Source organism: Eschrichtius robustus, chromosome 2, assembly GCF_028021215.1.
Source record: "Eschrichtius robustus isolate mEscRob2 chromosome 2, mEscRob2.pri, whole genome shotgun sequence".
Taxonomy (NCBI): domain Eukaryota; kingdom Metazoa; phylum Chordata; class Mammalia; order Artiodactyla; family Eschrichtiidae; genus Eschrichtius; species Eschrichtius robustus.
Window position 1 is genome coordinate 147,874,454 of NC_090825.1, and position 24,646 is coordinate 147,899,099.

Consider the following 24,646-nt stretch of genomic DNA (forward strand, 5'->3'; position numbering starts at 1 on the left):
CTCTGACAAGGTTAGTGGCGTCTCTCACAAGTGGGTTAAAGTCTCCCTTAGTGGACCCGAGACCCCACAGTCTCCCCTGGAGGCCACCTGAGGGCCTCCACTCAGTCCTCAGCACCCCCCACCCTCATCCTGAGGACGCTGCCCTCCCTCTGGCCTTCTGGTGGACCCTCAACTCCTTGGGAAGCTCCACTCTGCTTCCTCCCGCCTGGCCTCAGAGCTCCTGGCTGGGAAAGCAGAGAGATGCCTGCCTCCATTGCCTTCCCAAAGAAAGGCTGGGGTCACCCCTGGCCACCGAAAAGCCCAGCGCAGTGAAGAAAACCTTCAGCAGTGGTTGCCTTTGCTGGGGCCTGGGGGGATGAGAGAGATTTCACTCTCCACTGTGGACCCTTTTTCCTGTTTCAATTATCTTTTTTAATAGGTTACTTCTTAAATTGAAGAATTACTATTCCTTTAAATAGTTCGTGAAACCAAAAACATTTCACAAAAGCTAATTCTATTTTTAAAACTCTGATTGAGGCCAGATTAGAGTTCTTGACGAATATATGACTTGGCAGGGGGCAGGGCAGAAAGACAGACAGTCTTTTGATGACTCCAAGTATGAATGATGAGTGGGGTGACTCTTCTGGAGAGGAGGGTGCAGCTGATGTCTCCTTTATCCAAAACACCTCAACACTGACTGGGGCTCGGTGAGGATTTCCTGAATTTAACTCACGTAGGAAGCCACGTCTCGGGTCTGCTAAAAATGTACCTGTTTTGGAAAGGAGGAGAAAAAATGAAAAAGTGGATGGAATGAATTCACAGAGTGTGGAGAGGGCTTAGCTGTTCTTTAGATCTCCTCACTTCACCGTGAGACCAGAGAGGGGGTGGGACTTGAGATCCAGCTAAAACCAGATCCAAAGTAGGGGGGCGTTCCACGGGATAAACACTTCACCCTCCCAACTACCCCATGAAGTGGGCACTCTCTCCATTTTGCAGAGGAGGAAACTGAGGCCATGGTGGGGGAATGAGGCAGCCCCAAGGTTACCCAGACAGGTACCTACTGAACTCTGACCCCAAAGCTTTCTCTTCCACCTTTGACCTCACCTCTCGTCATGCAGCTCTCGGGGTTACAGTGAGCCAGATTTTCATCTGGGCTTTCTCTGTTTGCAGGCACCTTGGAATATACGGATCTGGCCAGAGACACCTGGAACATACTATTACCGGGCTTATGTATATTCATCACTATTTATGAGGTGCTGCACACTTGTATGTAGAGAGAGTTTCTGTCCTGTACGCTAGTGTATCATCAGCTTGCTAAAGAGCGAGTGAACGACTCTAATCCTGGAGCTCCCCCACTTTACAGATGAAGAGGTTGAGGCTCAGGGAGCTGAAGGGATTTACTTCAGTTATACGGGAATCGCACCCAGAGCCTTCCAGGTCTCCCTTTTCTGTTTCCTCCTCGGAGTCAAGGTTGGCTTGACACCTAGCCCATCACCAGCCCACCCTGAGGAAGCACGGCACTGACATCAGCTGGAAGAACAGACCCACCTACGCCTGGGCGTCAGTGGTGCTAACACACGGGACACCCACGCACCGTTACATACACTCATGCCTGGGCCACACAAAGGTCTCCCCAAGCTCTCCACGTTCAGCCAAGGAGCGGGAATGGAGCATCAGCGAGACGCCCCAGGTGCAGTCCCCATCCAGCCCCAAGCCACACCGCAGACTGCAGGCTGAGGAGGAAAGGGTCCAGGTGAGCTCCACGGCAGAAAGAGATAAGGAAGGGGAGCGGGTGACGCTGAGTCACACAGCTTGCGGGGCTGACTGCTGCCGGCAGAAGGGAGCACCGTCTGAGTTGGACCTCAAACTAGTGAGCTTCCCAGTTCCTGAAAAGTGAGGATGAAATGCCACACCCTAGGCAGGCTCAGAGGTCCCCTGTCTAAAAATTGCAGATGGTTGGTGGGAGATGTGCTTCCTCACTCCTCTGATCTCCATGAGAAGGGGAGATGGGTGAATTCCGATCGGCAAGTTGTCGACTGGGGTCTGAGGCTATGTTGTCCAGGTCTTTTGGGAGAAGGCTGCCCGCAGGGAACCACGTTCTGCTCTGCCCAGATCTTCCCAGGGAGGCCTGAACTTTTCCTGCCTTTCCTGTGCCTGCCTGGGTCTGTCTGCCAAATTCAGAGACTGACAATTAGGAAGCCCAGAAGTCTCATTTGTTCAGAGCACAGGCAGGAAACAGAGTGCCATATACTGGGCTCCCTCAAACCCTCAAATCAAAATATTGTGAGGCATCCCAGCGTAATATACTTTAGGGCCCCTAACTGTAGAAGAAATTTCATGTTTGTTTTTTTTTTTGCCACACTGCACAGCATGTGGGATCCTAGTTCCCCAACCAGGGATTGAACCCGAGCCCCCTGCATTGGAAGCATGGAGTCTTAACCACTGGACCACCAGGGAAGTCCCAAAATGTCATGTTTTTAACACAGCTCTTAAAGCCCTTCACAATCCAGCTCCCACCTATTGAGCTCTCCAGCTTGATGTAATCCCCGGCCAAAGCCAGGCTGTCTGCTCACCCACCTCCGTGCTTTTGTGTCCTTCCCTGGGTCGTAGCCAGCCTCCAAGATGACCCCAGTGATCCCCACCTCCTGGTCCCTCCCCACACCCTTGTGAGATCCCTCCCTTCGAGTGGAGGCTGGACTTATGAATAGAAGGTAGAAATGACGGTGTGAGCCTTGGAGACGACTTCATAGAAGGCTGACTCTCCTCATTCAGCTGGGAGAAGCCATGTCATGACCGGCATAATGGACAGGTCCATGTGGGGAGGGCTAAAGTCTCCTGCCAACAGCCCTGTGAGCGAGCCTGGATCCTCCAGCTTCAGTCATCTTGAGATTGCAGCCTTGACCAACAGCTTGACTGCAAGCTCATCACAGATCCTGAGCCAGAACCACACAGGTAGCTGCTCCTGGATTCCTGACCATCAGAAACTGCAAGGTAATAAATTGCTGTTTGTTTTAAGTTTTGGGTAATCTGTTACACAGCAATAGATAACTAATGCACCCAACCTGCCTTTCTCCTTAAAGCCTGCTTGTTATTCAAGGTCTCAACTCAGACTCTTCTTGCTCCTGGAAGCTTTTCCCGACTCCCTGTAGAAGATACCTGATGATTTAGCCTCCCAACATCCTCTCCATCTTTGGCAATACTGCCCTGACTTTTCTCCCTCTCTTCCTCCCTTCCTTCCTTCCTTTCCTGTGGCCATGCTGTGTAGCTTGCAGGATCTCAGTTCCCCCACCAGGGATTGAACCCATGCCCTCAGCAGTGAAAGTGCCGAGTCCTAACCACTGGACCACCAGGGAGTTCCCACCCCTGACTTTTCTTTAGGAAACCACCCTTCTCCCATCTGAATCTGTGCGTGTTGAATGAGGCTGATTCCACTCTAGGCTCTAGGGGTTGGCGTTCAGCCTAGGCCTGGCCTATCCATTCTCCTGGAGCCCACTGTTCAGGGATGCAACCTAAGTCAGCCCCTGAGGGTCAGCCCAGGAGCCTTTGCTGGAGGTAGCAGGAAACAGGTCACCTTCATCTGCTGGAGTTGCAGAGCTGGAAAAACAGCCTACAGCTACAGGCAGAGCAGGAAAAACAGCCTGAAGCTACAGCTTCCTTCCTTCTTTTTCCTTTTGTTTCATAAGCACAAAAGGAAAGCCTCTCTAGAGATGAAGCCAGACGAAAAAAGATGAGCCTAGGGATGGGGATAGAGATTCCTGATGCAATTATTGAAGTGCCTGGATTCAACTGTGCCTGAAACTAAATCTACCTCTAGACTTTTCTTTCTTCCTTTCTTTCTTTTCCCTTCCACTTCCCCTCCCTCCCTCCCTTCCTTCCTTCCTTCCTCTCTTTCTCTCTCTCTCTTTCTTTTTTTCTCTCTTTCTCTCTCTCTTTTTTTTGGCCTTAGGTAGTGTGTGTTGATTTGAGATGATCTCAGTCATCTTGAAGTGAAAGAGTTCAGACCAATTTCATCCCCGTGGGTGGAATTAGGGACCCCCTCCTGGCCTCCCAGAGCCTCTAGTGCTGCCCCTACCACTGCACTTACCACAAAACTGCACCTGCACAAGGAACTGGTGCCCCTCGCCCTGATTTTTCGTAATGGTACCACACTTTTGCTTACACCACCACCCCCTGCCGCCCCGCCTCTTAAAAACAGGGATGTGTCATGTTCCTTTGTACATCCAGAGGACCTGTCATAAAGAGGTGCTCACTGAATAACTTATAATGAATGAATGGATGGATGAATGAGTGTCTTCTAGTTGGCCAGGAGACTTAGTGGACCAAGAAAGGGGAGTTGTTTGTTCAGAGGCCCTGCTACAAGGCCCAAGTTACCCTCAAGACCTCTCTGAGCTGACAAAGGACTATTATTTCTTAATCTCTTCATCCAGACCACAGCTGAACCAGCCCCACCCCTGGAACACAAACCAGGCTCCTATTACAGAAAAACAAATCTGACCTGGCCGTTTCCCTGCTTCAAACAACTTTCGGTGACGTGTTTGGCAGGAGGGGGTGGAGACCAGTGAGCATTTGGATCCAGGGAACATTCTACACCATAGAACGTTCATGTGTTTATCAATTGATTCATTCAGCAAGCATTTAATTAGCACCTGCTCTGTGCCAGGCCCTGTACATGTTGCTTCATCTTTACAGCAAGCATTTAGGGCCATGTATTTGTTATCTGTTGCTGCCTAACAAATCACCCCAAACTTAGTGGCTTAAAACAACAAACATTTGTCATCTTGCAGGATCCAGATGCAGCTCAGCTGGATGCCTCTGGGTCAAGGTCTCCCGGGAGGTTGCAGTCAAGTTGTTGGCCAGGGCTGCAGTCATCTCAAGGCTCAACTGAGGCTGAGGGATCCACTTCCAAGCTCATTCACGTGGCTGTTGTGAGGCCCCAAAAGATTCACTGTGAGCTCTCTCACGTGGGCCTCTCCACATGGCAGCTGGCTTGCCCAGAGCGACTGATCTGAGAAACAGCAAGAGTGTCCGAGACAGAAGCTACTGTCTTTCTATATCTTAGTCTTAGGTGCGACATGCCATCGCATCTGCCATATTCTGTTCATTAGAAGTGAGTCAGTCATAGTATGAGTGTGTTTCGTGTTTGGTAATTGCAATCATTGTTGCTTTTGTTGTGGTCATCCATGTACAATGCTTGGTGTCAGTCTATTTATCTCTTGTAAAAATAAAATACAGTGTGTGTGTGTGAAAAAAAAGAAGTGAGTCAGTAAGTTCAGCCTACACTCTAAGGAAGGAGATTACACAAGGGTTTGAATACGAGGAGGTGGATTAATTGGGATGACCATTTTAGAGGCTACCTGCCACAGGTAAGGTATTATTATCCTTCATTTCATACTCAGCCAGCCAGCTAGTTAAGCAATGTGTCCATGTCTCCCAGCTAGAGAGTCGTCTGACTGCAGTGCTTTAACATTTCACTAAGCCATTCGGGAGTGAGGTGGAGGAAGGCAGGGGGAAGGTGCTGGTAGAACAGCAAATGGGGATGGAGTCTTTATTAACTATCTACACTGCGTAACTGAATATCCACAACTTAGTAGCATAAAATAAACATTCATTACCTCACATGGTTTCTAAGAGTCAGGAATTCAGGAGCAGCTTAATTGAGTGGTTCTTGATCAGGGTTTCTCGTGAGGCTGTGGTTAAGCTGTGGTCTGGAGCTGCAGCTTTGAAGACTTATCGGGGCTGAGGATCCATTTCCAGGATGTCTCACTCACATGGCTGTTGGCAGGAGGCCTCAGTTCTTTGCCACTTGGACCCCTCTCTAACCATGCTTGACTATCTTTATGACACAGAAGCTGGTTTCCTCCAGAACAAGTGACTCAGGAGAGCCTAAGCAGAAGCCTCAATGCCCTTGCTACCCAGCCTGAAGAGTCATATGCTGTCATTTCTGCAGTGTCCTGTTGGTTACCCAGCTTGGCGCTTCGCAATGTGGGAGGTGATTATACAGGGCACGGGAATATCAGCCACCCGAGGCTGGCTACTATAGGGTCCTGGAAGATTAGTAATCCTAAAACTCAACTTTTAGTAAGTCACTCCCTTGGTCAAAGAGATCCAGAGCTTTCCCATTTACTGTAACACAACATCTGATTTCCTTAGTTCTATCTCACACTGTCTTTTGGGCTGATGGGCCATCTGGGACTGGCAGCTTGGTCTGCTTACAGACCTCAAGTGTCCCCACAGAGATGCTTGTTGATGTGCCCCCTCCCCATCCTGTCTGTTCTGTGGGAAGGCCCGCCTCTCTGGAAAACCTCCATTCAGCCTTTGATACATAGTTGTTGTCCCCCCACCCACCATGTGCGGGCTGTGGTTGGATGCTGGGATAAGATGGTGAGCAAACAGACATCCATCCTCCATGGAGAACGTCCAGGCAACATGGGGAGGTAGACACTAGCCAATTAATAATCTCTTCACAAATTGTGACAAATTCTCCCCCCAAAAAACCTACGGGTGCCATGTGAGCATATAATGGGGGACCTGGCCTACTGTGTACATGGTAGTTGAACCAAGCCAAGAAATTAACTAGGCTGGACAGGTGTATTAGTATTAGGTTCAGGTGTAAGTGTCTGAAAATCCAAAATAACAGTAGCTTAAACAAGACATGTTTATTTCTCTCTTGCTTAGAAGTCTGGGGAGGTGTTTGAGAACAGGTACTGTGCCATTCAGTGGCAGGGACCGAGGCTCCTTCTATCTTGTTGCTCTGTTCTGCATGGCCTTCACCACATGGGTCAGGATGGTGGCATCCACATCCTGGGCAGCCAGATGGACAAAGGGACACAGTGGGTAATATCCACCAATAATCCCTGAAGCAGCCACAAGATGCTTCCCCTTACATCTCAATGGCCAGAACTTAGTCACACGGCCACACCTAGCTACAAGAGAAGCTGGGAAATACAACTCTCATTCTGAACACACTCATATGCCCAGCCAAAAACTGGGAGCTCCATCATCATGCAAAAATAGCAACCATAGTCAACCCTCTCTTGCATTTACTCTGCGCCGGGCACTGCCCTAAGTCCTTGACGCTCATCAACACATTTCATCCTCACAACAGATCTATGAGGATGGTACTATTATTGCCCCAATTTTACAGATGAGGAAACTGAGGTACAGAAGTAAAATAAGTTAGTAAGCAGACAGGCTAGAATGTGATCCCATGCAGTATGACTCCAGAGTATGGGCTCTGTTACCATAGTTAACAGTTACGAAGAAAGTGAGAATCTATTGGGAGACATGCACATTCTCTGTCCATATAGCAAGGTGCAAGGCAAAGATAGGAACATGCTCAAGGCAAAAGAAAGAGCAAATGCAAAAGCCCCCCCCCCCACCGCCCCCTGCATCCCACCAAAGCAAGGTCTTTTATCGCAGCACCTCTCAAACTTAAATGTGCCAGTGAATCACTTGGAGATCACGCGAAACGCACACTTGGTTCAGTAGGTCTGGGCTGGGGCTGAGAATTTGCCCCATGGTGCCTAAGCAGTTGGCCTGTGGACCACCAGCAGACTGTGGACCACATTTTGAGAGGGAGGACTCGTGGTCAAGTGCCCACCACTCCATGACTCCCCTCCTGCACAGGGCTGGGCCAACACACAGTCCTTCGGGCTCAGTGGCTACCCAAGGCCCCTTCAACCTTCTTGCTGCCCCCAGGTTTTGAGTTCTGGCTGAGATTTCCCTCTCTCTCCCAAGAGTGCCAGGCCCCTTGTTGAATGAATCAATGAATGAATGAATGAAAAGGGAATGCTGGAGGGCAAAGGGAAGGAGAGCCAACTGGGTGTATGGTCCAGGGGAAGAGTTTGGTTCACTGCCCACACTCTACACCGGACCGGAACTGGCACCGTGCATTCTGAATTCTCCCAGAGGAATAGGTACCACCATTTCCCCCTATTTATAGATGAGGAAACTGCCAGCTGGCCCTGCTTTTTGAACAGGAGCCCCCACCTTCCTCCCCTGGGGTTTTTCAAGCTCTTTGTTACCACAACCTTGGAGGTGGGGCCAACCATAGAGGGAAAGTTCAGAATGAGTGTCCTCCACCTGGGTGTTGTGTTACAACTACCAACTCCTCTAACCCAGCAATCCCGGAAGGAGATACTGATTACCCGTGAATTTCGCAGAAGGAAACTAAGGCTCGGAGAGGTCCCCGGTGGGCCAAGTCACAAGGCAGGTCTTAGTCTGCTGTCCTGAACGGGCTCGGAGCCGGCCCGGTGAATACCATCGGAATGAACCACAAATGGAAGATGCAAGCAGAGAAGCAGAGCTACCAGGCCAACCACAATAGCTTCAGGTGACGAGCCCTTACTAGGTGCCAGGCATCACACTAAGCAGTCTCCCAACTTTCTCATTTGATCCCCAGGAAAAAGCTCCTCCAGTAAGTGTCATCATCCTCTTTGTGTAGCCGTGGAAAGGGGTGTGGGCTCAGAGAAGCCAAGCATCTTCCCCAGAGAGGCACAGCAGGGACATGGTGGGTCCCCTTTACAAATCTAGGCCTGCCTGCTTTCCTCCTTTCTTTCACAGTATCAGGCCCTTTACTCAGAGTTTGACGCTGTGTGTAGCCCAAATCTGGACCATTCCATTTAATTTTCACAACCCAAGGAAACTGTTTTACAAACGCAAAACAACGTAGGAGGCTCGGAGAGGCAGAGGGATTTGCTCAAGGTCACACAGAGAGAAGGTGATGAAAAACACAGTGCGGGGGCTTGGAAGGAATGAATGCGGGAGTCTTTGGGTGCTCCCTTCCTCTCCAAGCCTCGACCCCCATCGCGCGCCCACCATGGCCAGCCCCTCCCCCTCCCAGCCCCCAGCCCCCAGCCCCCAGCCCCCAGCCCCGAGCCCCTTAGGCCCCCAGGCCCTCAGGCCCCCGGGCCCCTTTAACAGGGCGGCGGAAGGGGCGGCCGGGGGCGGGGGCGGCGCCCAATGGGCTGCGCGGAGCGTCACTTCCCGGCGGCGGGAGGCAGCGGCGAGTGTCGAGGGCTGGGGGCGGCCGGCGGGGGCGGGGCGGCCGGCGGAGGCGTTGGCAGCGGGCTGGGACCCACGCGGCGCCGCGGCCCACCTGGCCTGCAGGGCTCCCACCCCCGGCGGCAGCGGCGGCGGCGGCACGATGCCCTTTGACTTCAGGAGGTGAGTGTGGCGACCCCGGCCACCGGGGAGCCCCCTCCGCAGGCGCGGGGGATGCTCGGGCATGCCGCGGACCCCTCCCGCCTGGAACGCAAAAGCGGCCCTTCGCCCTGTGCACGCCTCGGCAAGCCCTCGGGGACGCCGGGCGGGCCCCCGTGCCGCACACAAAGCCAGCTGGAGCCTCGGAGGGCCTCCTCGTGCAACGGGAAGCGAGGCCACCCACCTCTCGGGCCGCTCCGCCCCTTCCCTCCGCGGAGCCCCCTCCCCAGGCTGCCCCGACACCTCGCAAACTCGCATCCCCTTCCCCCCATGCTGGGAAACAGGTTTCCTCCCTCCCCTAGATAGGAGCAAACAAGCCATCCCCTTCGTCTCCTCTACAGAGCCTCCTTTCGTGAACCCCACCCCAGCTGACAGGTGCGTCCAGGGCACCTCGGATGAGCCCCCAGGGATCCGCAGGGGTGTGCAGACCCATCCCGCCAGACAGCTGCTGGAGGGTTTCAGGTTTCCATAGGCTCAGACTCTCCCTGACTGGCCGAACCGGAGGCCTGTACCCCAGCCAGTCCTGGTCCTGTGCTCTGGGTATGGGGGCTCCATGGGGGAGGGGAGGAGGTAAGGGAGCTGTGGGCAGGGCTTTGCAGAGGGCCTAGCCTGATCTGACCTTGGTTTTCTACAGTCACCACAATGGGCCCTTTGTGGGGTCCAGCCGCCTCATGGTCCACGTTGTGCTGGGCTAGGCCTTCTGGAAGTCTGCCTAACAGGGGGTCTACATCCAGACTTTCCCTTGAGGTATGGAGCCCCAGGGGATGCCCTGGCCTGAGGCAGCCATACTGTGGTGTATAGCCAGAAAAATAGCAGGGCTTAGTGGGGAGGAGCTGGATCAGAATCCTGGCTCTGCCCCCTCCACTGAACAGCTTGGTATATTCTAGAAGTTAGGGGCGAAGGCTCTGGGTTCAGACCTCCCCTTAGCTGCTCAGCTTGATGTCTTGGGCAAGTGTCTGAGCCCTCTCAGTATCTCTGTGTCACCACTTGCAAATTGGGGCTAAAAATAAAGTCCCACCTGCGAGGGCTGAGTGCATGAGAAGCGCTTAATTCAGAGCCTGGAGGGGTGCAGAGCTCAGAAGTGGGAGGTTAGTGGAGAAGCAGCCTCTCCATGAGGCCACTTCCTCATCCACAAAACAGGGATTCTGGTCCCTGCCAGCTCCTTCCCTCCCTACAGGTGTGAATGAAGTCAGGGTAAAACGACAGACTTCCTGGGAAGAAAAGCCTGGCAGTGACCCCCATGGCATGTGGGCATGTTGGAGTTTAAGCATGGAGAGAACAGTGGCCTTGGAACTCTTGCACTGGCTGACGTGGTACTCAGCCTGCCCTGGGCACCACTGCCATCTCACAAACAGCCTGCCCCTTCCATGCAGCCCTGGGGCTGGCACCAGGGTCTCAGACAAATGCTTGCAGACCCAGGGCATTTTCATACAAGGAAAGCCCCTGTGATGGAATTCAGGGGCAGTCCTCATACCGACGGTTAACATTCAGGACATGAGAGAGCTGTAGCTGGCACATTGATTCCTGGTTCCATAAAGCCTCCGCTTACCCAGGTTGATATTCCTGCCCTCACCCCGCATCCCTTTGTGATTCAGTAGGTTCCAGTGATTTTGACCTTATTGGGGAAGTCACTGCTTTCGGGCATAGAATTCATTCACTCTGCACCTAATCTCCCATTTTAGAAGGAGGAAGTTGAGGGCTGAGGGTCTTGCCCTGGACCTCATGGAACTTATATTGAAGGGTGGGCCAGGGTCCCAGGTCACGCACAGCTCCTGACCTGGTGCCCCTTGAGTTGGAGGTTTGGAGTGTCCAGGTACCATGGGGGCCCCAGCTTAATGAGGTGTTTTAATCAATTTCCTTGAAGGCTTGTGCCACCACAGAACAGTGAGAATGGATTCAACACTTCCCATTCACACCTTGGAGGACAAGCCTAGTAACCTACACTTCTTAAGATGTGTTCGTTCCAGGTCTCAGGTTCTAAGGAAGGGTCCACTTTACGCGCACTTCAGTGTTCATTGGTCAAACGTCTACTGAGTGTCTGCTCCGTGCTCAGCCCTCCGCCACGTGCCCCACTGCAGAGCTGGGTGACATGTGACTCGTTTGCCCAGGGCCAGGCAGTGGTGAGCTGGTGGAGCTGGGATTCGAACTGAGGACTGTTAGCTGCAGAGCCTTAACTGTGGGAGAAAAAGGAGGTCTTGGAGGGTCCCACAGCCCTGTCAGATCTCTTAAAAACCATGGGGAAATGGAGAGGGGCATGCTCTGGTTGAACCCCCCCTCTCCCAGTTCGAGGCCAGGGAGAAGACCAGGTTTCCTGATCGTTTTGCTCTCCTTAATACAGAACACAATCAGAAAGGGGGAAAAAGGAACCTCTTGCTCTTTCTTACCAGAACTCCTTGTTTTCCTAGTGCCTGTGGGACCTCGTGCACCTTACCTCCTGTGTGCTTTCCTGTCTGTGAAATGGGGATGAGAACAGTACCTGTTGTTGAGAAGATTAACTGAGCCAGTGTGTGTAAAGCATTTAGATACAGAGTATGCACCCAATAAATATTGGCCACTCTTTTCATTATTTGTGTTCTTTCATCGAAACACCTGTATTTCCTAACACTGTATAATTCACTTAATTATTTTATGCTTATTCTGCTTTTTCCTCCCATGAAAACATGAGCTCCCTAGGGCAAAGATCTTTTTTTTTTTTTTTAACATCTTTATTGGAGTACAATTGCTTCACAATGGTGTGTTAGTTTCTGCTCTATAACAAAGTGAATCAGTCATACATATACACATGTTCCTATATCTCCTCCCTCTTGCGTCTCCATGCCTCCCACCCTCCCTATCCCACCCCTCTAGGTGGTCACAAAGCACCGAGCTGATCTCCCTGTGCTATGTGACTGCTTCCCACTAGCTATCCATTTTTTTTTTTTTTTTAATTTTATTTATTTATTTATTTATTTATTTTTGGCTGTGTTGGGTCTTCGTTTCTGTGCGAGGGCTTTCTCTAGTTGCGGCAAGCGGGGGCCACTCTTCATCGCGGTGCACGGGCCTCTCACTGTCGCGGCCTCTCTTTTGCGGAGCATGGGCTCCAGACGCGCAGGCTCAGTAGTTGTGGCTCACGGGCCTAGTTGCTCCGCGGCATGTGGGATCTTCCCAGACCAGGGCTCGAACCCGTGTCTCCTGCATTAGCAGGCAGATTCTCAACCACTGCGCCACCAGGGAAGCCCTAGCTATCCATTTTACATTTAGTAGTGTATATATGTCCATGCCACTCTCTCACCCTGTCACATCTTACCCTTCCCCCTCCCCATATCCCCAAGTCTGTTCTCCAGTAGGTCTGTGTCTTTATTTCCATCTTGCCACTAGGTTCTTCATGACCTTTTTTTTTTTTTTTTTTTCCTTAGATTCCATATATATGTGTTAGCATACTGTATTTGTTTTTCTCTCTCTGACTTACTTCACTCTGTATGACAGACTCTAACTCCATCCACCTCACTACAAATACCTCCATTTCGTTTCTTTTTATGGCTGAGTAATATTCCATTGTATATATGTGCCACATCTTCTTTATCCATTCATCCGATGATGGACACTTAGGTTGCTTCCATGTCCTCGCTATTGTAAATAGAGCTGCAATGAACATTTTGGTACATGACTCTTTTTTTTTTTTTTTTTTTTAAATTTATTTTATTTTATTTATTTTTGGCTGCGTTGGGTCTTCATTGCTGTGCGCTGGCTTTCTCTAGTTGCAGCGAGTAGGGGCTACTCTTCGTTGTGGTGCGCAGGCTTCTCATTGCGGTGGCTTCTCTTGTTGCAGAGCAAGGGCTCTAGGCGCGCAGGCTTCAGTAGTTGTGGCACACAGGCTTCAGTAGTTGTGGCTCACAGGCTCTAGAGCGCAGGCTCATTAGTTGTGGCGCACAGGCTTAAGTTGCTCTGCGGCATGTGGGATCTTCCCGGACCAGGGCTCGAACCCATGTCCCCTGCATTGGCAGGCGGATTCTTAACCACTGCGCCACCAGGGAAGCCCCAACGTGACTCTTTTTGAATTATGGTTTTCTCAGGGTATATGCCCAGTAGTGGGATTGCTGGGTCGTATGATAGTTCTATTTTTAGTTTTTTAAGGAACTTCCATACTGTTCTCCATAGTGGCTGTATCAATTTACATTCCCACCAACAGTGCAAGAGTGTTCCCTTTTCTCCACATCCTCTCCAGCATTTATTGTTTCTAGATTTTTTGATGATGGCCATTCTGACTGGTGTGAGATGATATCTCATTGTAGTTTTGATTTGCATTTTTCTAATATTAATGATGTTGAGCATTCTTTCATGTGTCTGTTGGCAATCTGTATATCTTCTTTGGAGAAATGTCTATTTAGGTCTTCTGCCCATTTTTGGATTGGGCTGTTTGTTTTTTTGTTCTTGAGCTGCATGAGCTGCTTGTAAATCTTGGAGATTAATCCTTTGTCAGTTGCTTCATTTGCAAATATTTTCTCCCATTCTGAGGGTTGTCTTTTGGTCTTGTTTATGGTTTCCTTTGCTGTGCAAAAGCTTTTAAGTTTCATTAGGTCCCATTTGTTTATTTGTGTTTTTATTTCCATTTCTCTAGGAGTTGGGTCAAAAAGGATCTTGCTGTGATTTATGTCATAGAGTGTTCTGCCTATGTTTTCCTCTAAGAGTTTGATAGTGTCTGGCCTTACATTTAGGTCTTTAATCCATTTTGAGTTTATTTTTGTGTATGGTGTTAGGGTGTGTTCTAATTTCATACTTCTACATGTACCTGTCCAGTTTTCCCAGCACCACTTATTGAAGAAGCTGTCTTTTCTCCACTGTATATGCTTGCCTCCTTTATCAAAGATAAGGTGACCATATGTGCATGGGTTTATCTCTGGGCTTTCTATCCTGTTCCATTGGTCTATGTTTCTGTTTTTGTGCCAGTACCAAACTGTCTTGATTCCTGTAGCTTTGTAATATAGTCTGAAGTCAGGGAGCCTGATTCCTCCAGCTCCATTTTTCGTTCTCAAGATTGCTTTGGCCACTCGGGGTCTTTTGTGTTTCCATACAAATTGTGAAATTTTTTGTTCTAGTTCTGTGAAAAATGCCAGTGGTAGTTTGATAGGGATTGCATTGAATCTGTAGATTGCTTTGGGTAGTATAGTCATTTTCACAATGTTGATTCTTCCAATCCAAGAACATGGTATATCTCTCCATCTATTTGTATCATCTTTAATTTCTTTCATCAGTGTCTTATAATTTTCTGCATACAGGTCTTTTGTCTCCTTAGGTAGGTTTATTCCTAGGTATTTTATTCTTTTTGTTGCAATGGTAAACAGGAGTGTTTTCTTAATTTCACTTTCAGATTTTTCATCATTAGTGTATAGGAATGCAAGAGATTTCTGTGCATTCATTTTGTATCCTGCTACTTTACCAAAGTCATTGATTAGCTCTAGTAGTTTTCTGGTAGCATCTTTAGGATTCTCTGTGTATAATATCATGTCATCTGTAAACAGTGACAGCTTTACTTCTTCTCCGATTTGGATTCCTTTTATTTCTTTTTCTTCTCTGATTGCTGTGGCTAACACTTCCAAAACTATGTTGAATAATAGTGGTGAGAGTGGGCAACCTTGTCTTGTTCCTGATCTTAGTGGAAATGGTTTCAGTTTTTCACCATTGAGGACAATGTTGGCTGTGGGTTTGTCATATATGGCCTTTATTATGTTGAGGAAAGTTCCCTCTATGCCTACTTTCTGCAGGGCTTTTATCATAAATGGGTGTTGAATTTTGTCGAAAGCTTTCTCTGCATCTATTGAGATGATCATATGGTTTTTCTCCTTCAATTTGTTAATATGGTGTATCACGTTGATTGATTTGCGTATATTGAAGAATCCTTGCATTCCTGGAATAAACCCCACTTGATCATGGTGTATGATCCTTTTAATGTGCTGTTGGATTCTGTTTGCTAGTATTTTGTTGAGGATTTTTGCATCTATGTTCATCAGTGATATTGGCCTGTAGTTTTCTTTCTTTGTGACATCTTTGTCTGGTTTTGGTATCAGGGTGATGGTGGCCTCGTAGAATGAGTTGGGGAGTGTTCCTCCCTCTGCAATATTTTGGAAGAGTTTGAGAAGGCTAGGTGTTAGCTCTTCTCTAAATGTTTGATAGAATTTGCCTGTGAAGCCATCTGGTCCTGGGCTTTTGTTTGTTGGAAGATTTTTAATCACAGTTTCAATTTCAGTGCTTGTGATTGGTCTGTTCATATTTTCTATTTCTTCCTGGTTCAGTCTCGGCAGGTTGTGCATTTCTAAGAATTTGTCCATTTCTTCCAGGTTGTCCATTTTATTGGCATAGAGTTGCTTGTAGTAATCTCTCATGATCGTTTGTTATTTCTGCAGTGTCAGTGGTTACTTCACCTTTTTCATTTCTAATTCTATTGATTTGAGTCTTCTCCCTTTTTCTCTTGATGAGTCTGGCTAATGGTTTATTGGGCAAAGATCTTTATCTGTTTCATTCACTGTTGTAACTCCAGTGCCTAGAATAGTGCCAGGGCCACACTCACCCCCAGGATATGTCTCTCAGAGTCTGTCAAGGAAGCCAAAGGCATGGTGTGATTTGATGTGCCTGTTCTTCCTTTACTGGGAAACTTTTCAGCTATGGGTGGTTAATTTTCCCCCTTCCTTCCTTGAACGTGGTCTTCTCTAAGTTGTAGTTGGGGGTGGGGAATAGGCAGAGTACAGAGGAGGGACCCGAGGCCTTCAAAGATGACTTGTGTTTGTTTTGCTCCTGGTGCATTGTTTCATTAATCGCTGGACCTTGCGGTAGTGGAACTGGCCTTGTGACCCAGTTCCGTGGGCGTTGGCCCTGCCCGGACCCAGTTCCGGACCCAGTTCCGGCTGGCCGGGGCCAGAACACCTGCTGTCTCTGGCTCAGGCTTCTGGGGAGGGTGGGGCATTTCCTGCAGCCCAGGCCCAGGAGAGCCTGAGCACGGCTTTCAGGCACGCAGAGGTGGCCGGCTCCCCCCGATGGCAGCCTCTGAGTTGAAACCCCAAGACCGGGGGTGTGCTGCTGTCCTGTCACGGACCATCTGGGACCTGGGACAGTTGACTTACCTTCTCCGAGCCTCAGTTTCTTCATTTTAAGGAGAAGATGGCAATCTTCATTGCCTCACCTTGTAGGGTAGATGTAGGGGCAAGCGAGGTGTCCCTGCAGGGTACAGCCGGCTGCATAATTTGTGGGGCCCAGTGCAAAATGAAAATGCAGAACCCCTTGTTAGAAAAGTATTACGAATGTCAGGACAGTGACAGCAGAGCGTTAGACTAAGCCTAGACGCGGCCCCCTGAGCACAGGACCCTGTGTGACTGCACGGTTCACACTCCTGTGATGCCGGCTCTGCTGCGGCGCCTTGGCTCGGCTTCCATAGCCTCTCAGTCTGGCCTTCCAAGTGGTCTCTCATCTCCAAGAGACCCCAGATCTTAGAACCCCAGGGGAGCTTTCCAAAGTTGACCTGATTTTTTTCACATTCTGGTTTCAACCGTCAAGTGGGGCCCATTGCTCTGATCAAGTACGATTTCCTTAGCTCCCCATGCGGCCTTGCCCGGGGGGGCCCCTGCAGCCCCCCTCACTCCCTGTGCCGGGGTCAGCCCCGACCACCACTGCGGGCTCTGAGCACATAATCAGCACTCAGCAGATAGTACAGTGGCTTATGTGAGTGCCTGTATTTCTACCTTACCTCATTCCAGAAAGATCTTGGGGCTGTTGACGGAAACACGTACTTTACAACAAGTTTAAAAAATATATAAATAGACTTAAAAATCAGGGCCGAAGGGAAATAAAGACCAGACTGGAGGAAAAATTATTTGAAAATCAAGCCAGCATTTCACATTCATTGAGCACTTACTAGTGCCTGACACTGTGGTAAGGATCTTACCTGTGCTCATGCAATTGCCCACCAACCCTGCAAGGCAGACACTGTTGTTATCCCACTTTACAGATGAGCCAGTGCAAGTGCAGCAGAGTTAAGGGACGTGATGGGTCAGCAGAAGGCACTGGGGTTGGAATGCTGTTCTTGTGCTCCAGAGCCCCACTTGTATCCTATAGGATCATCTCTAAAGCTTTGCCCTTCCATTCACAGAGTTCAGAGAGAACTGAAACCCCCTCTAATTGCATTCCTTGGCTTTCTCATCTCTAATCCTTTCCCAGTAGTGTTCATTAAGAAGCTTAAAGTCGTCAGCCTTTATTTTTTTTTTAACTAGACTCATGTGGTCTGACACCTGATTCTGAAATTGTCTTTAAAGAACCCTCACTATGGTCTCACAGCAATTTAGAGCCTCTCATTCTGGAGGGTCCAGGTTTTCCCACTCCGGCCACTGGGGCTTTAGAGTGTAGAGCATATGTTTACCTGCTCATCTGGACGTGGAAGGGGATGGAAAAATCTCTCCTCCTGAGGCGGTTTGGATTCCTGATACCATAGTATCTTGAGACTGGGCTTTAGTCAGCTGTGGCCTCGTTAAGTTCTGTTTCCCATCTGGTAATCCTTTCATTTTTTATTTTGGAGTTGCTCCTGGGCAGTTTTCATCAGACACTGGAGAGGCAGGCAGGGTGTGAGGAGGGCATTTGGGGTGAGGCTTACCCACCACCTCTGTATCAGTGAACATCAGCTCTGCTGTATGTTAGAATCACTGGAGGAGTTTTAAAAATCCCCAAACTCAGGTGGTGCTCCAGACCCAGTAATCAGGATCTGAGGGTGGGGGACTCAGGCATCAGTATTTTATAAAGGTCCTCACGTGATTCCAGGTGCACAGCTAAGATTGAGAAGGTTGCTCTAGATCCAGAGAACCCATATTTAGCAGGCCGAGAGCACAGGGGCAGCCAGATGCCAGAGTGGGTCTTTGGAGGGGAGGTTGGGGAGTAGAGTCTGGTCCCATCTGTCCCCCCTGCAAGCACATTCCCTCCTCTGGGACTGTTCTTCACTAGTAAAGCTGTCACTAAGGCAGGGCAGTGGCGGTGGGGTTACCTTTCCATGGATATCCTTGCTTTGTAAAGTGTGGTCCCCACACCAGCAGCTTCAGCACCACCTGGGAGCTTGTTGGAAATGCAAGATCCCCAGGTGATTTGGATGTACAGTAAGATTGACTAACTCAGCATCTCCCAGACTGTGCCGCTCCGTAATGGGTCCCCCATTTGGAGATCCACAGCACGTGCATAACTTACTGAAGGCTCTGAGAAGTCCTGCACAAAAGGAACCAGAGTCACTTAGCCCAGCTTTTGCCAAACTTACTGTCTAAGCCACCGTTGTTCTTCATAGGCCGGCCAGTACCATTTCTCAGAATATTGTTTGGGAAACACAGCTGTAATTGTTCTTTAAGGAAGTGGTAATTAGCCTAATTGTCTGTTGTCAACTTTAACATTTAGGTCTCTTAATTACATTTGTGTCTATGCAGGAAAAGTACCGGATGGGAAAAAAACCTGCCAACACTAGCATGTATTGGTTTTTGAAAGCCTTGACCCTTGGGAGAGGCAGGAGGAACTCAGGGATCCCCGTACTACCAAGAGCTCGGGGATACGTAAGGCGCTTTACAAATCTCCTCATCCTCTGAGTGGGCATTATTCCTATTTTACATCCAGGGAAATTGACCCGCAGAGATGCTGGGTCACATAGCTGGTGCATCTAGGGGTCCCTGGGGGACTGACAGTAAAATCCTTCCCTTGAATGCTTCCTTCTGGAATCTGCTGGGCAGCACAGCTGGACAGGAAGCGAGATCTGTTTGAAAGGGACTGAATGTTCTGTTTATCCAAAAGGTGGAAACCCTATTTGAGATGAGAGGCCTGGCTGTTAGCAAACTTCAGTCACAGGTCCCTGAACATTGGGTGCTGGTGATGCTTTTCTCTCTTGAGTTGCCATCTGGGGCTCGAATTGCTCTGGAGGAGGAAAAGAGGCAAGGCGAATCTTACTAGTAGTGCCTGACGGTTCCTCAGCTGGTGATGTGTTGCACTCTGTGCTGGGCATGTCATTGGACTTGAAAGTCACACTGGCTCCACGAGATAGATACGATTATTAGTCATTTATTTTTCTATATTTTATCTTTTTTTTTAGATGACTATTTATTTATTTATTTTATCTTTTTAATTAACATACAGTAAAAGTGGCCTTTTTTGGTGTATTCTTCTGTGGAAGTCAAGACTTTACATCGTGTAACCACCCCCGCAGTCTGGATACAGAAGTTTCATCCCTCCAAGAAACTGTAATGCTATCACTTTATAGTCATACTATTAATTCAACGTTTTAAAATTGTGCTAAGAACACTTAAGGTGAGATCTACCCTCTTGACAGATTTTTAAGTTCACACTACAGGATTGTTAATGACAGGCACAGTGTTGTACAGCAGGTCTCTAGAACTTATGCGTATAACTGAAACTTTATATCCATTGAATAGCAACTCCCCATTTCCTCCTCCTCCTGCCAGCCCCTGGCAACCACCATTCTACTCTCTGCCTCTGTAGGTTTAACTATTTTAGATACCTCATATAAGTGGAGGCAATATTTGGCCTTCTGTGACTGGCTTGTTTCACTTAACACGATGTCCTCCAGGTTCATCCGTGTTGAGGATTTCCTTTTTTTTTTTTTATTTTTATTTATTTATTTGGTTGCATTGGGTCTTAGTTGCAGCCCACAGGCTCCTTAGTTGTGGCTTGCCAGCTCCTTAGTTGCAGCATGCATGTGGGATCTAGTTCCCAGATCAGGGATAGAATCCGGGTCCCCTGTATTGGGAGCGCAGAGTCTTAACCACTGCACCACCAGGGAAGTCCCAGGATTTCCTTTTTAAAGGCCAAATAATATTCCATTGTTTGTATACACCACATTTTCCTTATCCATTCATCCATCCATGGACACTTGGATTGTTTCCACATCTTGGCTATTGTGAATAATGCTGCATCTATCTCTTCAAGATCCTGACTTCAATTATTTCGGATAAATACCCAGTCCTGGGATTACTGGATCATATGGTATTTCTATTTTTAATTTTTTGAGTATCCTCCATAGTGTTCTCCATAGTGGCCGCACTGATTGACATTCCCACGAACAGTGTACAAGAGTTCCAGTGTCTCCATATCCTCCACACTTCTCTTTTGTTTATTTTGGTGACGGCCATCCTGACAGGTGTGAGGTGATATCTCATTGTGGTTTCGATATGCGTTTCTCTGATGATTAGTGATGTTGAGCATCTTTCCATATACCTGTTGGCCATTCGATTGTCTTATTTGGGGAACTGTCTATTCAAGTTCTCTGCTCAGTTTTAATCAGGTTATTGGGTTGTGGGGTTGTTGTTGTTGTTGTGTGTTTTGTGTGTGTGTGTGTGTGTTTTGCTGTGAAGTTGAGTTTCTTATGTATTTTGGATATTAACTACTTTTCAAATACATGGTTCGCAAATATTTTCTCCCAGTGAAAAGGTTGCCTTTTCACTCTGCTGATTGTTTCCTTTATTAATTCAGTTTTAAAACAGGAAGCCAAGGTTCAGAGCTGGGAAGTGAACTGGCCCAGGGTACACAGCTGAGGAAGTACGGGACTGGGACTTGAACTTGGGTCTGTGATTCAAGAGCCAGGGTACTTCACCATGGTGCTCTTCTGCCTCGCTGGTACCTTGACATTGTCGATTTTTATGAGTCTCCACCAGGTCTCCACTATCGTTTTCTCTCTTGCTTTCACATCAGGAGCCACTGACATGTAGAATTTAACTAAAATGTCCCTTGACTACTTTGGAAGAAATCTGGTGATATTTGACTTGTTTTGATGTTTTGCTGGGTCCAAGGGTACCTTCATGGTGTGGAGCAAGTGTCTCCAAATCTTCACGGGAAAGTGCTAGGTCGTGGGCCACCCTTTCAGAATGTCCTTCTACGCTGCAGATTCCTCCGAGGGCTGCCTTGACCTGTAAGCTTCCATTTTCCTCATCTGCAAAGTGGGGTGCTCACACTCTCCTTGCAGGATTTTTTTGAGGATGAGATGAGCTCGTGTGGAATGTGGGACCGTTTCCCTCGTCGTGGCCTTCCTTGGTAGCATTGTCCCCGGGCTCCTCGCCGAGCTCTGGTAGACCTGAGCAGAGGGGCATCTGGGGGGTGGACATGGTAAAGCCGGGGCCCCTTGGGTTTGCAGGACCAGTGATGCGCTCCCGTGAGAACACCTGGGGCGATTCAACCCAGAGCTGGGCTCCCCTCTCTAAGTGGCACCCACACGGTGACCCCAGACCCCAAGGCATTAATCTCTGGTGGGAGAGAAAACGGTCAAATGGTCACACACCCAGATGTCCCCAGGCCCTGGGCAGGTATCACGGGGCGGCGGGCAGTTGGGTGCCGGCTGGGGCCCATCAGAGAGTGACGCTCCATTGGGAAGGGGCAGCTCTCTGTGGCTTGTTGCCGTACAGATTACCCAATTTTTAAAGAAATGATGAAAGTCTGATAAATTGTGTGAAAATGATTAGTAACTGCTTTCAGTTTTATTGCTGTTGAACATTATGCTGGGCCAAACCAAAGCCTTCTGAGGGCGGATGATGGCCTGTGGCTGGCGGCATGCAGCCTGTGTGTCTCACGTACCAGTGAACCAGCACACACTCGCCGGGTGGACAGGACTTGGGGCGGTGCCCCTGGACTCTCGGGAGGTGGCCTGGTGGGTCTGGGCTCGGAGCCAGAGGCAGAGGAGTCGAGGGACCCCCAGGTTTGGGCAGAGGCATCCTCGGGGCACGATTCTTCCAGGCCTGGCAGCCAGGGCTTCCCTTCTCTGGATGGTGCTAGGGTGGCACTGCCAGCTCTGCCGCTGGACCTGTCTTTCCTCCTCAGCAGTCCCGGGGCTGGCCAAAGCTCAGTTTGAGTGGCACTCCCTTCTCCAGATCCCTTAAAACCTTCAGCCCTCAGGGTGTCTCAGGTGACCTCCCAGGGCTGTGCTGTGACCACAGTGCCCCCAACAGTGCCCATTTATCAAGTGCCAGGCTGAAGGCCTTTCCTGCATTCAGTTCATCCTCACATCACGTAGGAACCAGCTGTCATTCCCATTTGCCTGATGAGGATGCTGGACACAGAGGGGACAGGACTTGGCCAAGGTCACACAAACCACAGGCAAGTGGAACACTCTGTGATGCCAGAGCTGGTTTTCTTAACCACACTTGTGTGTCCCAGAGGGGAGCATAATCGCCTCGGTTTTGGGGGTCTCTCCATGGAAACCCCCGATGTCAGCTGCTGTCTACTTAGTTGTGTTTACAATTTATTGCCATGGAAACCTTGGCGGGGAAGGGGGCTCTGGGTTGCCTGAGAAGGGGGCTGGGCCTAGGTGACCATTTCCAGTATCTAGGTGACACTGTACATCTGTGGACAGGAGATTACCGCTGAGCCCCTGCTGGGGAGGCGGGGAGAGGGCTGCAGCCCTTCCTGTGGGGAGCAGGTGGGGCTGGCCATCCTGCCCTTTCTCTGGCTGGTCTCTGGAGCCCCAGTCAACAGGCCAGGAACAGGCTGGGGTGGTGGAGTTATTTGTTCGTTGAGCATATTTCTTGAAGGCCTACTGTGTGCCAGGCACTGTTCTCGAAGCTGGGGATATAGCACTGAGCCAGACAGACAGCTCCTGCCCCCCCACCCCAACCTCACGGAACTTATGTTTTAGTTCTGGTATCTGGCGTCTCTCTTTTTTTTAAATTAAAGACACTTTTTTATTTTGGAATAGAGTTACAGAAAAGTTGTAAAGATGGTACAGATACCTCCAATCCAGTGTTCCCCATGGTTTACACCATACATTACCACATTTGTCACAACTAAGAAACTGACTTTGGTGTGTTATTGTTAACTAAACTCCAGATTTTATTTTGGATTTTACCTGTTTTCCACTAATGTACTTTTTTTTTTTTTTTTTTTTGAGGGACTGGTTCTTTATTTCAAAAGGACACATCAAATTTCCAGTATCAAAACAGTTACACTGTTGGTTTTTCTTTCTCCCAATTGGCCCCCAAAGAGATCACACCAAAGGAGAGTACATTTTAAGCCAATTAAGCTGCAGGATGCACACCTAACAGACCTCACTGAAACCTCACCAAAAAGGGGGGGATTTGGTAGGGAAAGAAACTTTAAAAGATCAGCACACTGCCAGCCCACAGACTGTAGAGAGCTCTCACAGCCAGATGGGGTGACCAGTGTGCCCCAAAGAAGCAAAGTCTCAAAATAATATAAAATTTAAAAACAGTTTTGTTCCACTGATGTCCTTTTATTGCTCCAGGATCCAATCCAAGATCCAACATTGCATTCAGTGGTCACGTCTCCCCAGGCTCTGGTTGGGGACAGTTCCTCGGTCTTTTTTTTTTTAATTTTTTAATTTTTGGCTGCGTTGGGTCTTTGTTGCTGCGTGCGGGCTTTCTCTAGTTGCGGCGAGCGGGGGCTACTCCTCGTTGTGGTGTGCAGGCTTCTCATTGCAGTGGCTTCTCTTGTTGTGGAGCGCGGGCTTCAGTAGTTGTGGCTCACGGGCTCTAGAGCGCAGGCTCAGTAGTTGTGGCGCGCGGGCTTAGTTGCTCCGCGGCATGTGGGATCTTCCTGGACCAGCGATTGAAACTGTGTCCCCTACATTGGCAGGCGGATTCTTAACCACTGCGCCACCAGGGAAGTCCCCAGTCTTTTTTTTTTTTTTCTTTTTAAAATTTTATTTATTTTATTTTCTAAGTTAATTTTTATTGAAGTATAGTTGCTTTACAATGTTGTGTTAGCTCCTACTGTATAGCAAAATGAATCAGCCATACATATACATATATCCCCTCCCTTTTGGATTTCCTTCCCATTTAGGTCACCACAGTCCGTTAAGTAGAGTTCCCTGTGCTATACAGTATGTTCCCATTGGTTGTCTATTTTATACATAGTATCAATAGTGGATATGTGTCAATCCCCATCTCCCAATTCCTCCCACCCTCAGTCTTTCTTGTTCTTCATGACCTCGGCAGTCTTGAAGAACACTGTCCAAATGTCCTGTAGAACGTCCCGCACTCTGGGTTCGTCTCATGTTTTCTCGCGATTAGACTGGGTCGTGGGTGGAGTGCCCTTCTCAGCACATCCTGTCAGGGATACCTGGCATCCACATGATGTCACTGGTGGCACTGCCCTTCAGCTGGATCAGGCAGCATTTGCCGGGCTGCCCCCGCCGTGTCACTCCTTATTGATCAGCGGTCCTTCTCCTGACCATCTTCACTGTCAGCTGGCCCTCCTGTAGGGAAGCGGACCACCAGTGTCTAGAATCCCTTGTGCAGTTTCACGTGTTCACCGTTAGCAGTGACTCTTTCTGCTCCGCTGGTGCAGGCCGCACCGCACTGGGCACCCGTATCGCTTCTGAGGGGGTAGGAGGTATCGGGGTGTGGAGTGGTCTGGCCCCCCACGCCGCAATCTTTCCATTACGCCCCATGCCCTCTGAAAGAAGAGGGCTGTAGGAGCCAAAAGAGTAGCCTTGAAAGAACTAGGAGTACTTCAT

At 49.1% G+C, this 24,646-nt stretch overlaps 1 protein-coding gene across 1 annotated transcript in view; it reads left to right on the top strand.

The window, feature by feature from the left end:
• The first annotated feature begins 9,009 nt into the window (after positions 1–9,009).
• Positions 9,010–24,646, top strand: part of ERGIC1 (endoplasmic reticulum-golgi intermediate compartment 1) — a 109,998-nt gene continuing 94,361 nt past the window's right edge. The window contains exon 1 of the mRNA XM_068536369.1: positions 9,010–9,144. Coding sequence (XP_068392470.1) covers positions 9,125–9,144 — 20 coding nt within the window. The 5' untranslated portion in view covers positions 9,010–9,124. The remainder of the gene's footprint in view (positions 9,145–24,646) is intronic.